At 53.0% G+C, this 15107-nt stretch overlaps 2 protein-coding genes across 8 annotated transcripts in view; one reads left to right on the top strand and one right to left on the bottom strand.

The window, feature by feature from the left end:
* Mtss1l (MTSS1L, I-BAR domain containing) overlaps nt 1-13528 on the top strand; it is a 20504-nt gene extending 6976 nt beyond the window's left edge. For 2 of the 4 annotated variants that reach the window (XM_013354727.2, XM_005345675.3), the window contains 8 exons: nt 612-769; nt 1102-1209; nt 1926-2023; nt 3826-4042; nt 9382-9456; nt 9826-10002; nt 10183-10348; nt 10526-13528. In XM_013354727.2, coding sequence (XP_013210181.1) covers nt 612-769; nt 1102-1209; nt 1926-2023; nt 3826-4042; nt 9382-9456; nt 9826-10002; nt 10183-10348; nt 10526-11313 — 1787 coding nt within the window. In that variant the 3' untranslated portion in view covers nt 11314-13528. The remainder of the gene's footprint in view (nt 1-611; nt 770-1101; nt 1210-1925; nt 2024-3825; nt 4043-9381; nt 9457-9825; nt 10003-10182; nt 10349-10525) is intronic. The other 2 variants (XM_005345676.3, XM_013354728.2) reach the window with 1 other exon arrangement.
* Nucleotides 13529-13918: 390 nt separating this feature from the next.
* The window catches only part of Il34 (interleukin 34), a 57636-nt gene continuing 56447 nt past the window's right edge, over nt 13919-15107 (bottom strand). For all 4 annotated transcript variants that reach the window (XM_005345674.3, XM_005345673.3, XM_026777487.1 and 1 more), the window contains exons 6-7: nt 14693-14828; nt 13919-14499 (exon numbers count right to left, since the gene is read on the bottom strand). In XM_005345674.3, the coding sequence (XP_005345731.1) occupies nt 14330-14499; nt 14693-14828 (306 nt within the window). In that variant the 3' untranslated portion in view covers nt 13919-14329. The remainder of the gene's footprint in view (nt 14500-14692; nt 14829-15107) is intronic.

The raw sequence follows: 15107 nt of genomic DNA, 5'->3' as shown, positions 1-15107 counted from the left end.
CTCTCTCTCTCTCTCTCTCTCTCTCTCTCTCTCTCTCTCTCTCTCTCTGCTTTTTTGTGCTGTCCTTGTTGCTGTCCTTGTGCACTGGTGCCCGAACTGAGTTATGATCCTTGCTGAGACTCTCCTCATCACTCCCAAGGCCCGGCTACAGCTCCTGACCCCTGCACCTCTTAATGGCCTGGCCTGAAGCTGAGCTGAGCCCCTACCCTGCTCTTTTGTCCTGCTTTCATCCATTTCTCTCTCTCTCTCTCTCTCTCTCTCTCTCTCTCTCTCTCTCTCTCTCTCTCTCTCTCGGTCAGGGCTACCGTGCTGGGCCAGTTAAAGCATCTGAGTGATAGAGGCCTCCTGCTGGCCTCCCTGTAGTCTAGCTTACCCCAGATCCCAGGTGGCTGTGCAGCTTGGTGTCGCTGTGTCTGTCTGTCTGTCCGTGTGTCTTCTCTGCCTGCTCTGGTGGGACCAGCCCCTCTACAAGCCTTAAGCCTGCTCCATGCTCCCTGGCTCCTTTGTCCCCAAACCCACAGCCAAAAACACCACCACAAGGGGCCTAAACCGTGGGTACAGCCAACCAGGCCAGCGTCCCCCAGCGCGGCCTCTCCTCCCAACCCCTGCAGGGAAAGGAGACCTGCAGCCTCAGCTGGACAGCGCACTGCAAGATGTCAATGACATGTACCTGCTCCTGGAAGAGACAGAGAAGCAGGCAGTGCGCCGAGCGCTGATTGAAGAGCGGGGCCGTTTCTGCACCTTCATCACCTTCCTTCAGCCTGTGGTGGTGGGTCTCTCAATGACTTGGCCCCTCCTCCCTGGGGAGGGGCGAAGAACAGACCCAAGTTAGACCTCTGAACCTCCTAGATTGCTTCTTGGGGATCCTGGGGGAATTCACGCAGGGCCCAGTGTACCTGACCTGAAAGCAGGTCTTACAGTGTGTGACATTCTACCTCAGTCTAAACAGATGGTTACAGAAGTTACCCTGGTTGTACAGACTCAGCCTGGATCAGCATTGATGATCAGGGAAGGGCAAAAGAGGAGAGGCCTAACAGGCCTGTTTTGCCAGAGTGGGTGACTGGGTGTGGGGGCCAAGGGACTGACTGGTTGCTTCCTCAGAACGGCGAGCTGACCATGCTGGGAGAGATCACCCACCTGCAGGGCATCATTGACGACCTGGTGGTGCTGACCGCTGAGCCCCACAAGCTGCCTCCCGCCAGTGAGCAGGTGCGGCCGGCCTTGGAGTCAAGGGCCAAGACCAGGACCAGGGAAGAGGCAGTCCTGCCCTCATGTGGGGACAGTAGATAAAAGAGGGAAGTATTTTGGGGAGGTACTTGGGGAAAAAGTCCAGGGGTTTCTGGGAATACCTGCCCTGGTGACATACGAAGTGCTCAGGACCCAGTAGGGCTCAAACCAGCACAGATGGGCAGAAACCGGGTCCCTGGGGCTTGGCGCTTCAAAACCAGAGATCCCTGGCTGCCATCCACTCCCAGAACACCACCCCTTCCCATTGAGCCAAACCCACCCACCACACAGAAACACACTGCCCTGGACACCCCTGTGATTGGGAACCTACTGCGTACCCCACACTCCGTAGCACAACCCCCTCGGGTTACCTCACTGGGTTCTTTCAGTGGTGTTCTAAGCTGACTCAGAAACGTCCAAAGAGGATCTCAAACCCTGATGTCATGGCACTGTCTTGACATGAGTCCTCAGGAGCGCATGCTCGTCCCTTGTCTCCTGCCTAGCAGGACAGGGCTCAGTCATAAGCCTGGCTTGGGAGAAGGCTAGGATGGCTTTGAGATCTTCAGGGCATCTCCTGAGGCGTAGTTCACAGCCTGGGACAAGAGTGGGGAATGTCCTGCCATGCCAGCTCTCTGAAGCATAAGACATTCTGCAGTTTAGGAGCTACCTCTAATGACCGCTCCCGTGTCTCTGTCCAGGTGATCAAAGATCTGAAGGGCTCTGACTACAGCTGGTCGTACCAGACGCCACCCTCGTCACCCAGCAGCTCCAGCTCCCGGAAGTCTAGCATGTGCAGGTGGGTGGGGAACTCATGGAAGTTGGGAGGATGTAATCCCAGGAAGGTCTAGGGGACCCAGGAAAGCTGCTTCAGCGCCCCAGAACTCACATAGCATCTAAGCACCCCAAAGACTTTTCACATGTAGAGGACATGGGTGCAGGCATTGGGTGAAAGGAAAGGCGGACAGTGACTTCATTGATAGAGCATCTCGTGTGCCAGGTAAGGTTTTTCTACAGTGAGTCCTAGCACCGTTGTGTCAGAGGAGAACTAAGACACTTTTTTTTTTTTTTTTTTTTTGGTTTTTCGAGACAGGGTTTCTCTGTGGCTTTGGAGCCTGTCCTGGAACTAGCTCTGTAGACCAGGCTGGTCTCGAATTCACAGAGATCCGCCTGCCTCTGCCTCCCGAGTGATGGGATTAAAGGCGTGCGCCACCATTGCCCGGCGAGAACTAAGACACTTAAGTGGTAATTTAGCCCTTGGTCTCTGCCAGGCTTAGGACACTGTGGTATGGTACTAAGACAGTGAGATCAAACTGCATGTGGATGCAGGCCAGTAATCCTAGCACTTGGGGAGGGAAACAGGAAGATCAAGGGTTCAAAGCCAGCCTGGGATGCTCATTAAGACCCTGTCTCAAACAACAAATTTTAACAAGCTAGGTGGAGCACCATTTGTGGTAGCGCATGCCTTTAATCCCAGCACTTGGGGAGCAGAGACAAGTGTATCTCTATGAGTTCAAGGCCAGCCAAGACTATAGAGACTCTGCCTCAATAAACAATAAAAGAGTCTAAGATCAAGAAGTAGTGTGATGGTTTCTGGGAATGTCTGTTTGGGCTTCACGGGAAAGGACACTCCAGTCTGCTGGTTGCCTCCAGTTGGTCCCCGGCAGTTGCCACAGGCTTCAGCCCTGGCTTGCGTGGGCTTTTTAGGTCTCATGGAGATCGGGAGAGGCTTGAATTCTTGCTCATCCATCAGGCTGGCCCTGAGACCAGTTTGAAAGAGATGCTTTTGGTTCAAGGGTCCTCGTAGGAAGGACAATGAACTCAGAACAGCTTATAGATTAGGGAAGCTCTGTCCCAGGTACCCCATTCCCCTGAATGCTCTCTGTGTGGGCACTGGGAGCTAGAGAGAAGCTGGACCCAGGGGTTAGGTGGGCCCACAGCCTCAGGGGCTTCTTCAACATTGAATGAGTAGCAGTGGCTAGTGGCCATCCTAGGAGGAATGTGAGAACAAAGGAGATATTCAGGGGCGGGGCTTTGGAGGCCCAAGGCCATGCCCAGGAGAAGGGCCATCTTCACTGCCAGGAATGCTAGCCAGAACTGAAATGACTGGACAAAAGGGAGAGCCACAGAAATCTGCATCCCTAGAGGGGGTGACAAGGTAGCACCCACCTGGCAAGCAGCCTCCGTTTCCAAATGCCCCCACCTCACCATATGCCAGATACCCAACTGTGACTAGACCGCAGCAGCCGGCTGTGGCTGCGAGGAGGCAGTTTAGGAGCTGTCAGCTTGTGTCTGCTCTCAGTTTCCAACGCCTGGTGACTCAGCTTCCCCATCCCGAACCTATGAACAGCCAATCTGATGGTAATGTGGGAGGCAGAGGGACTCCTCACATTGGGTGTGCCCTGATGGGGACTCCCCAGCACTCAGACATGCCATCCCAGAACGCTTCAGTAGTACCTGGGTCTCAGGACCTCACAGTCTGACATTTTCTTTTCTTTCCTTTGCTCCTCATCTCTCCCTACCCTCATCTGTCACCCGTCCCTCTCTGCACACACCTGTGTCTCCCTGTCTGGCTGCCATGCCCTCCCTTCACTCCCTTAGTGCCCCCAGCAGCGGTAGCAGTGCCAAGGGTGGCGGAGCCCCATGGCCTGGGGGTGCCCAAACATACTCACCCAGTTCCACCTGTCGCTACCGCAGCCTAGCGCAGCCAGCCACCACCCGCCTCTCCAGTGTCTCTTCCCACGACTCTGGCTTCGTCTCCCAGGACGCCACCTACTCCAAGCCCCCTTCACCCATGCCTTCCGACATCACCAGCCAGGTGAGAGAATATCAGGAGGACCACGTGGGTGGGGAATGGGCCTCGGGCTGTCCTTGAGAGGGGAAGCAGTTAGCTGACGGAGACTGGTCACGTGGCCTTCCTGCTAGTCCACGTTTCTATCATTGATCTCCGTATCCACGCTGCTTTTAAAGAGCGTATCACTGTGTTTTAGATGAGCTTCTTAAAAAGCATGTACCTGGATTTTCTTGTTTTATCCAACCTGACGTTTTCTGTGGGGATGATCCAAGCTAGACAAGCGCTCTGTGTCACTGAGATGTCCTCCAGCCTTAGCCATTGGTGTACGTGGCCGTTTTATTACTCATTGTTTTATGTGGGGGATGTTTTGCCTGCACTTTGTGCACTGTTTACATACCTGGTATCTGAGGAGTTCAAAAGAGAGCGTTAGATTCCCCAGAGCTGGAGTCATGGGCCGTTGTGAGCTGCAATGTGGATGCGGGGAAGTGGACCAGACGCTGAGCTGTCACCCACACATGTGCTATTTTTGAGTCAGGGTCTTAGGTAGCACAGATTGACCTCTGTGTGTGTGTGTCTGTGTATATGTGTCTGTCTGTCTGCCTGCGTGTGTGTGTGTCTGTGTGTGTGTGTGTCGTCTGTATATGTGTCTGTCTGCCTGTGTATATCTGTGTATATGTGGGTGTGGAGGTGCACATGGTTGCAGATGCATATGGTGACTCAAGGTCAACCTTGGATATTATTTCTCAGGAGCCGTCCACCTTACTTTCTGAGGCGGGGTATCACTGGCCTGGAACTCACCAAGTAGGCTAGGCTGGCCAGTTCCACGTGTCTTTGCTTCCCCAGTGCGGTGATTGCAAGCATACATAACCATGCTTGGCTTTTTTAAAAAATACATATGTTTCTTTTTACTATTTTAAATTGTGGGTAGGTGTGTGTCTGCGTGTGGCTGCAGGTGCCCTGGCTCCTCCAGCTGAAATTACAGCCAGTTGTGAACTCTCTGACATGAATGCTGGGAACCGAACTCAGGCCCTGTGGGAAAGCAGCAGCTCTTGATGGCTGAGCCAGCCCTCCAGTCATAGGCTTGCCTTTTCTCTGTAGGTTCTAGGGATCAATCTCAGGTGTTCACTCTTGCCATCTCTCAGTCCCCAGTCAGTATGTGTTTACCCCGACTTTCATTGCTTCTGTTCTTCTGCTAGAGTTATAATTAAATGCATGTCACACTTCCTTCTGACTTCCTCTCTCTCTCTCTCTTTTCCTTTTTTACTACTACCCAATAAGGGCTTAAGACTTTTTTGTTCAATTGATTCTTTTTTTTTTTTTTATTTATTATGTATACAATATTCCATATACATGTATGCCTGCAGGCCAGAAGAGGGCACCAGACCTCATTACAGATGGTTGTGAGCCACCATGTGGTTGCTGGGAATTGAACTCAGGACCTTTGGAAGAGCAGGCAATGCTCTTAACCGCTGAGCCATCTCTCCAGCCCCTGTTCAATTGATTCTTAAATGTTTTGTTTTGTTTTGTTTCTGTTGTTGCTGTTTTAAATCAGGAGCAGTTTTCCCTGTGTGTTGCAGGCTGGCCTCAAACTAGCAATCTTCCTCCTTCAGCCTCCCAAATTCTAGGATTACAGGACTATATCTCCAAGTCTGGCTTATTTCAATTTAGGCTTATAGAAGAGCTGCAGAAATCATACAGAGTCCCCAGGCGTCCTGTCCACAGTCTTACCTCAAGATCAATATCTTATCACCAAACAATTTTTTTGTTTACCCCCTTGATTTTTATTTATTTATTTATTTGTTTGTTTGTTTATTTTGGTTTTTCGAGACAGGGTTTCTTTGTGGCTTTGGAGCCTGTCCTGGAACTAGCTCTGTAGACCAGGCTGGTCTCGAACTCACAGAGATCTGCCTGCCTCTACCTCCCGAGTGCTGGGATTAAAGGCCTGCACCACCATCGCCCGGCTTACCCCCTTGATTTTTAAACAGTGTCTCATTGTATAACTCAGGCTGGCCCCAAACTCTCAGTCTTCTTGCCTTAACCTTCTAAATGTTGTGATTGTGGTTGTGAGCCACCACTCCCACTTTAAATACAAAGGTGAAATTCTTTTTGTCCAGTACTAAGAATGGAATCCAAGGCCTCATGCAGGCTAGGCAAGCACTCTACCACTGAGCCCCCAACCATTTTCAAACCCAGGGAAGTAAGACTGGTCCAGAAGCATCACATCACATGTTCTACAGCCTCTGTTTGTTTTATTTTGTTCTGTTTGGTTTTGTTTGGGTCCCACCCACCCCCCATGCGCACACACATTAGCTATTTTTCGCTCTGTCCTTTCTTGTGGTCCAGGGGATCAGCGTCCAGCACAGAATCCTATGTTGCACTGAGTTCTTGTGCCTTCCATGCTTCTCTCGTGTACAATGGCCCAGTTTTCTTCCTTTCCCAACTTTGATGTTTTGAAGACTCCCATTCAGGTGTTCTGTAGGCTGCCTGTGAGTTTGGGCTGGTCTGATGTCTTCTTGCTAAGACTAAAAGGCCAAACATCTCTGGCAAGAACACCACGGAAGTGGTGCTGTGTCCACATGGAATGTCATTTTGCCTCGTGGCTGGTGACGAAGTGGAGTTGATCAGACTACCCGTTGTTTATTTTCCTTTTGTAATTAATGAAGTATCCTATGGGTGACACCTTGGGACGCTACAAGACCCCTGTCCCCATCCACTGTTCACACCTTTATTTCAGCATCTTCATCTGTTACAGTAGGTATTTCCCGATTCCATCTTTCCTTCCAGATTTATTAACTGAAATTCCACTGTAAAATCAACCTGTCCCTTCTCCCCATATATTTGTGTAGCCATTTACTTTTTTATGCCATAATGGACTCATAAAACTATTTGATTCTATGGGTTAAAACCCATTACTACTGAATCTCGAGAATTTTTTTAATTGATATATTCTGTCCATCCATACAAAGTCAGTATATCGCAATGGTATATCTGATAAGTCTGCAAACTGAACACTCAACGCAGCCAGCACAAAAAGCAAGACACAGCTTGATCCGCAAAGTATGCATTACTCCATTGCTACCCTCCAATACCTGGCTGTGTGTGTGTCTGTGTGTGTGTGTGCGCGCGCGCATGCGCCTATAATTTACTAGACTACCCTCCCACACCTGGCTGTGTGTGTGTGTGTGTGTGTGTGTGTGTGTGTGTGTGTGTGTGTGCGCCTATAATTTACTAGACTAGGAGTATAGTTCAGTTGTCAAGCCTTGGGTTTGATCCCAGTACCACAAAAAATTTATGTATATGGTTTATATGAAATCATATAGTACGTGCCTTATGTATTGACTTCTGCTCTCAGCATTATGTTTATGAGACATTAGATTTATCTGTTCTAATGGAAACGGGTATCATTTTCATTGATATGTAACATTCCATTGAATGTGTATGTAATTTATTTGAGTAGTTTGTGTTTTCTGGACATTTAGATAGTCTCCTGGTATTCTAGGTTCATTACTGTTGCTGTGATAAAATATCGTAACAAAAAGGCCTCTTAAAAGAGAAAGGGATTTATTCATTTTATTATCCAGGTTGTAGTCCATCCTTATGGGGAAGCCAAAGTAGGAGCTTCAAACAGCTCATTGACAGTCACTAGCAGTGAATGAACCCGTACATGCTTGCTTGTTTGCTGTGCTCACCCTGATTTCTCTGCTCACACAGATCAGGGCCCCCTGCCTAGGGAGTGGTGCTGCCCACAGTGGGCTGGATCGGTTAGTTCAAGACAACCCCTCATAGACATGTGCACAGGCCAATCTCTCTTCTCAAGGATTGATACATTCTGTCAAGTTAACAAAGCTAACCATTGCCGGGCGATGGTGGCGCAGGCCTTTAATCCCAGCACTTGGGAGGCAGAGGCAGGCGGATCTCTGTGAGTTCGAGACCAGCCTGGTCTACCGAGCTAGCTCCAGGATAGGCTCCAAAGCCACAGAGAAACCCTGTCTTGGAAAAACAAAAAAACAAAGCTAACCATCACACCATGCTCTTTCTAATACACAGTTCTGTGGGTGGGAGTAGAATTCTTGAATCACAGGATTTTTTTTTTTTTTTCGAGAGTAAAGATTTTTTTTTAATATTTATATATTTATTGTATGTACAGTGTTCTGTCTGCATGTATGCCTGCATGCCAGAAGAGGGCACCAGATCTCATTATAGATGGTTGTGACTCTCAATGTGGTTGCTGGGAATTGAACTCAGGACCTCTGGAAACACAAACACAGCCAGTGCTCTGAACCTCTGAGCCATCTCTCCAGCTTCTCTGATTTCTTTCTCCTGCTTTATTGCCCTGGCAGAGATTGCTAGCACTAAGTAAATACGTTGATAGTGGATGTCTTTTCTTCTCTCCAGCCTCAGAGGGAAAGGTGTATTTCTGTGGATCTTCTCTCTGGGGCTAAAGAAGTTTCATACTGTTAATGGTTTGTGTTGTTTTCATTTTTCTGTGTGTGGACGTTGAATTTCCTTGCTGAGTTTAACATTGGATTTCTTAACTGTCTAATGTCACATCGCTGAATATGAATGTGTTGTTTCCCCCTCGGTCCTCTTCTCTGGTGCCTTGTTCTCTTTCATCGGGTGGTCTTGGCTCTCCACTGTAGGAAGTCCAGTAGTCTAAATGGGGGAGGTATGGAAATGGTGGCGGGGGAAGGTATTGAAGCCACCCTGGCCTGGCTGACCCATCCCACAGTGATGGGGCATCCCCCAACTTCAGCTCTGGTCTCAGCGCCAGAGTCAGCATCCTCCTCGAGATCCTGTACCCGACTATCCTCTTCCTCCCTGCTGCTGAGTGTCTGCCCCAGAGACTCACGCGCCTCATCCTGCCCGACCGCTGCCCAGTGCTTTGCCACAGTCCCAATTCTTCCCTTACTCCAGGTCATACTTGTGCTTAAGCACAAAGAACTGATGGGCAGCTCAGCCACATGTACCCAGAATGGCGCTCAGGACTCTAGGTCATCCCTTTCCGGAGAAAATAGTGACATCATCGACCAAGATGCCCAAACCAGACATGCGTCTTTGTCCTCGGTGTCACTCTTTCCTTTGCTGCCATGCATAAGGTGTCAGCAGTGAATCCTAAGTTGAAGACTTAAAAATATGGACTGGGTTGTGGGCAAGTTGGCGCCTGCAGGATGTTCCCTGGGACGCTGCCTTCTGTGGTGGTCTTGGTGACTGTCATACCAGGAGGGGAGTACGGGGTGAAGTGCTTTATCAAACCGCTCACTGCATGCTACCACTGTGACCAGAACTCTTTTCTCCTCCCTGCCTCCCTGGCCTGTCTGTCCGCGGGCCCCGTCTGCGACCACCCACTCGCCTCTGCATGGCAGAAGTCCTCCAGCTCTGCGTCCTCCGAGGCCTCAGAAACCTGCCAGTCGGTTAGCGAGTGCAGCTCCCCCACCTCGGTCAGTGCCCTTGGCCCCAGTCCCGTTGCCATCACCAGCTATCCATCCCATATCCTCCTGACCCGGGGCATTGCTACAGCAGGGCAGCCAGATTCCGCTAGAAAGCGATATGTAACGGAGCTTTCTTTGTGAAGCAGACACTTGGGCATTTGCTGTGGCCATGCCTTTGAGTCTTGGAACAACCTGCCCTGCTCTGAGCTGGTGGGACTGAAGTCACCACTGCCCACTGGATTTGGGCCTTAGCCCTTATTGTAAACAATAGGCCCCTCACAGATCAGCACTCCCTGAGCCTCAACCACAAAGAAGGGCCTCTTTGGTCACGGGCAGTAAGGCCAAGAGTCCTTCTGACTTGCTTGCCCTACCTTGCAGGACTGGACCAAGGCGGGTCCCCATGAACAGCCCTCGGCCACCACCCTGCAGCGGAGGAAAGATCGTGTGGAGCTCCTGCGAGACACTGAGCCAGGCCCTGCTGGTGGAAGCGTTGTGGGCCCCAGTGGAGAGGAGGTACCACGACCCAGGATGTCTCCTGCCACCATAGCAGCCAAGGTAAGTAGACAGCTCCCCAGCCAGATCCACCTCTGCTCTCAAGTCAAAGCCAGGATGTCCACATGCCTGCAGGTGGCCTTCCGGGTCTACTCTCTCCACCTTAATGGAGCTCTCTAAAGTCCCTAAAGAGGGTTTGACATGGAGTGTGAGGCTTTAGTCCGCCATTTTCCCCACCCTCAGCATGGTGAGGAAGTGTCCCCTGCAGCCAGCGACCTGGCCATGGTGCTGACCCGTGGGCTGAGCCTGGAACACCAGAAGAGCAGCCGGGACTCACTGCAGTACTCCAGCGGCTACAGCACACAGACCACCACGCCTTCGTGCTCCGAGGACACCATTCCCTCCCAGGGTAGGCCTAGAGGGGTCCCTCAGGTTGTATGTGCTTGCTGGGCCTTCACCACCCCAGGACCCACCCAACCCAGGACAACTGGGATGAGGCCTTCCTTCCTTCTCTCTGTCTCCCTTGAGTAGATGTGGGGTTCAGGGAGCACCTTGGTCCTGGGTTCACCACACCCTGTGTCTCCAGGCTCAGACTATGACTGCTACTCTGTGAATGGGGATGCCGACAGCGAGGGCCCCCCTGAGTTCGACAAATCATCCACCATCCCTCGGAACAGCAACATTGCCCAGAACTACCGCCGCCTGATCCAGACCAAGCGCCCTGCCTCAACTGCTGGGCTGCCCACCGCAGGGTTGCCCACAGCCATGGGGCTACCTTCAGGTGCACCTCCTGGTGTGGCCACCATCCGCCGCACACCCTCTACCAAGCCCACTGTGCGCCGCGCCCTGTCCAGCGCTGGCCCCATCCCCATTCGCCCACCCATCGTCCCTGTGAAGACACCCACGGTGCCCGACTCCCCTGGTTATGTGGGGCCCACCCGGGCAGGCAGCGAGGAGTGTGTCTTCTACACAGACGAAGTGGCTTCGCCTCTGGCTCCAGACCTGGCCAAAGCCTCCCCAAAGAGGCTCAGCCTCCCCAACACAGCCTGGGGCAGCCCTTCCCCGGAGGCGGCCAGCTACAGCGGGGCTGGGGTTGGGCTGGCCACTGAGGACGATGAAGAGCAGCAGCTGGCTGCCAACAGGCACAGCCTGGTAGAGAAGCTCGGGGAGCTAGTGGCCGGCGCCCATGCCCTGGGTGAGGGCCAGTTCCCCTTCCCGACGGCTCTGTCAGCCACGGCCTTGGAGGAGACGCCCACCCCACCCCCCGCTGCCACCAGTGACCCCCCAGCCGAAGACATGCTGGTGGCAATTCGACGCGGGGTCCGACTCCGCAGGACCGTCACCAACGACAGGTCGGCGCCCCGTATCTTATGATGGTGCCACCCTCCCCTTCACGTTTGGGCTGGCACAAGTAGAGGGCCTGGTCTGCAAGCGATGGCCAGCCACTCTGAGCAGTGGCACAGCCAGAAGACAGAACAGCGCCAGGAATGAGGCACAGCCACTTTAAAGAAAGACGACCAGGCTGATCTCTGCATCTCACAGGAGGCGACTTCCTTTCCGCACCTCGCCAGGACAGAGCCTGTTTTATACTTTCCTCACCTCCTCCCGCTCCTTCCTGCAGGCCCTACTTTGTCCCAAACCCAGAGCCCATAACCAAGGGCTGGGCCTGCCACATGGGCCCCACCTGGCCCGGGATCCACAGTTCTCTTCCTCTGGTCCCACTGCCCCCCCCCCCCCAACGTCCCTATGCCCAGCTCTTTCTTTGAATGCTGGCTCCCTCTTCTCCCTGCCTGGGCCCTGTCCCCTTTCTTCTTGCCTTTACCCTGCCTCTCCCAGACTCCACTCTTTAGGGGGCAGAATGGTCATGTGAGGGGCCAGGCACCCAATCAGCTGAGTATCAATTTGTGACTGGGATTAGGGAATAGTCAGGTTGGGAAGCCAGGCAGGCCCACTCATGTGGAAAGAGAGCCTAGAGGGAGGAAATGTAGGGGCCTTGCCTCGGGGGACCTTCCAGCTCCCCTCCCTGTAAATTGTAGCTAGTGGAGGTGAGGCAGCGCAGCAGGGGAACGAGGCCAGAGGCGCACATCAGGTATGTTAAATATCCCGCTCTCATCTGGACACATCGAGGCTTTAACACGGGGGCAGCTTGGGGTTACAGTCTTGCCCATTGCTAGGGATGAGGGCTGGAGCATTAGAGGGTATGGGGGGTATTTTTATGACTGTAATAAAATGGAGCTGACCCCAGACAGGAACTGTGTGTGGGGCTAGCTAGTGATACAGGGTGTGTGTCTGAGTGCCTGAGACAGATGTGGGGGCCCCACGACGGGCTTGTGGCAGGAGAAGGGTGGAGTCAGCTCTCCCCAGACCAGGGGAAGCTAGTCGTCTCTCCAACATCTGGAGTGTTGGTAGAATAAGGCTGGAGAGGGTAAGCCAGGGTCTCGGGCCAGTCTGCTGTGTTCTGAGTGATCTGCAGGCCCAGCTTGGAGCAAGTCTTAGAAGGTTGCTTTTGACTTTCTGTTGCCAGAGGCAACACCATCCCTAGAAAGTCTTTGCCTACAGGCCTGGCTGGGGCTGGCAGCGGGGGCCAGAGAAAGAGTGGGGATTGCCTCCACTGTGCACCCCAAGTCTGAGTAAGTCAAAGCATGTACGTGTAGGGCGAGAGGGGAGATTCAGGAGGTACGGGTAGAGCAGGCAGCAGACTCCCCCCACCCAACAGGGAGTCCGGAGAGCATGCCGTGGTCAGGATGGAATGGAGTTGAGGCTGACCTGGGCCCAAGGTCCTGGGTGCTCCAGTACCCATGAGATTTCCAGAGAATGAGCTCCAGATCTAAGCCCTTGTCCACCAAACCCAGTTGTCACCAAGTATCAGGTCCAGGAGAGCAGATGGCCAGATGTGGAACCCTGGGGTGGCACCTTCCCCTAGGACTGTCAGGGCTGACAAAAAGGGACGCATGATGTGGGGTGGGCAGATGTGGCCCCTACACCTAGGGTGTGGCTGTGTCCGAGAGGATAGGCTCACTGCCATCTGGGAGAGGGGGCTCTAAGCCCAATGGGAAGGGCAGTCAGGGACTTTGCAGGAAGAGGATGGGGTGGCATACCCATCCCCACTCAGCCTTCCCCTTCCCTCCAGGGCTGTACATACTCCATCCCTCGTCTGACCCCCACGCCCCCTTCTGCCCACTGCCACCTTCTCTTTAGTACCTGCCTCTCACATAGGCCTACCCTCGGGATCCGAGCCAATTGTCCTGCACCACAGACTTTGGCTTCTTCACTTACATTTTTCATTTTGTACAGCAAAATATTCTTTTCAGATGTGTCTTCTGACTGAAGTAACTTTTCTGGTGCTGTTAACGTGTTCCTTTTTTTTAATTTATTTTGCCACCCCTCCTGGTTCCTACTCACTCCCACCCCCCACCTACCACCTCTCATCCCATCAGAACCACTTTTTTTAATTTTCTTTCTGTTTTGGATAAATTCTCCTACCCACACCCTTTCCATCCTTTCCGTGATTAAGTAGTCACTGCTACAAGTAACAGATGCACTGTGAAGATTCCAGTATTAATAAAATGGTCCTGTAGTTAACACCCTGGCCCCCGCCTGTCTTCCTTGAGCCACTGTTGCACACCCACTCTGCTTCCTACCCCTGCATCCTGCCCTTCGACATCACTGATAGACACGAATGAGAAGTGGGGAACTTGGGCAGAGACATGAGTCGGTCTTTGAAGTGCACCCGTGGGCACTATGGGGGACCCAGAGGAAGGAAACACATGGTCAGGGAGGCACCTCAACACTGCAGCAGACAACACTCAGGCCCGCTGACCCCTCCAGAGCTAGAACAGGACTGGAAGAGCTGAGAACTCATGGCCCCTGGGTAAGGCTCCACCCACTGCAGCTCCAGACGCTCAACCCCAAGCGCAGGCAGAATCAAACCCACCCACCTGTCTCCAGAACTCAGTCCCTCTGGGTTCACCTTCAGGGGTGCAAGCCAAACCAAGCGAGTGGTCGTTTAATAGAAAAGGAACCGGGAAAGCACTGCTGTGGCAAGATACGGCATTTGGTCAGTCCTCGGTCCAGCACCCCGCGTTCAGCACGCTTGCAAAGCCCCAGTGAGTCCCAGAATTCTGTGGGGCAACAGCATTTGCCGATTGCAGAACCAGTCACAGGTAGGGGTGGCTGTGGGTGGCAGCACCAGCCTTCCCCTCCACCCCGCCCCCCTGAGGCTCCAGGTGGCATCACTTAGGTACGAAAGGCAGGAAGCTGAGCCTGGCATGATGCCTTTCCCAGGAGGGCTTTCCTGCAGGTCTACCTACCTACCATCCCAGAAAGCCTCAGACCCGGGCCAGTTCCTGGAAGACATCCAGTGGCCCGACCTGTGGTCAACACAGACGGCTCAGGGCAACGGACCGTGACTTGAGCCTGGGGAACCGGGCAGGGAGGTGGGGGGTTGCCGAGGCAAAGGGTACACGTGGGTAGCTGCACACTGCATCAAGGATCCTGGATTGTGGGGATGGAGACTCGGCAGCTCACAGTCCTGCCATCTCAGGATGGGACTTTGTTTACCTGTAAGACAGAATGAAAAAAAGCACTGTGGGACAGAACAGCCAAACCACACGTTCTCCGTTCTCTGTACTCTAGGCCCATTGCAACTTCCAGAAAAGGGAGCATTCCCAAGGCAGTGTGGACTCCGCCCACAAACCTGGGCCCGGATCCCTGTGGCCTACCGTTGCCCACCCCACCCACCGGGTCTCCTTACAGCAAGAGCAGTACAGCAGCTCCATAACCCGGAAGCAGTTGTCCAGCAAGGCTTTGGGCCGCACCAGCTTCAGGCTTAGGCCTGGGGTACTCAGAAGAGATAACACGGCTTCCACCTGAGGACCGATCTCTACATCCTGGGAGGAAGGAAACCAGCAGGACGAGTAAAGAGAGGAGGACCCCAGCACGTGAGAATCGTGGAGGCTGTCTAGCCTGGAGACGGTCTCAATGAAATACAACTTCCAGGGACCAGAAGGCCATGAGGGTCCCGGTTGCCATCCCTCACAGAGGCTTCTGCTTCTGTCATCAGAAAATAACGACAGAGCCGGGCGATGGTGGCGCACGCCTTTAATCCCAGCACTCGGGAGGCAGAGGCAGGCGGATCTCTGTGAGTTCGAGACCAGCCTGGTCTACAA

The sequence above is a fragment of the Microtus ochrogaster genome, chromosome 4 (genome assembly GCF_000317375.1).
Source record: "Microtus ochrogaster isolate Prairie Vole_2 chromosome 4, MicOch1.0, whole genome shotgun sequence".
NCBI lineage: Eukaryota > Metazoa > Chordata > Mammalia > Rodentia > Cricetidae > Microtus > Microtus ochrogaster.
The sequence above is the reverse complement of the archived record's forward strand: the minus strand, read 5'-3'. Positions and strand labels throughout refer to the sequence as shown.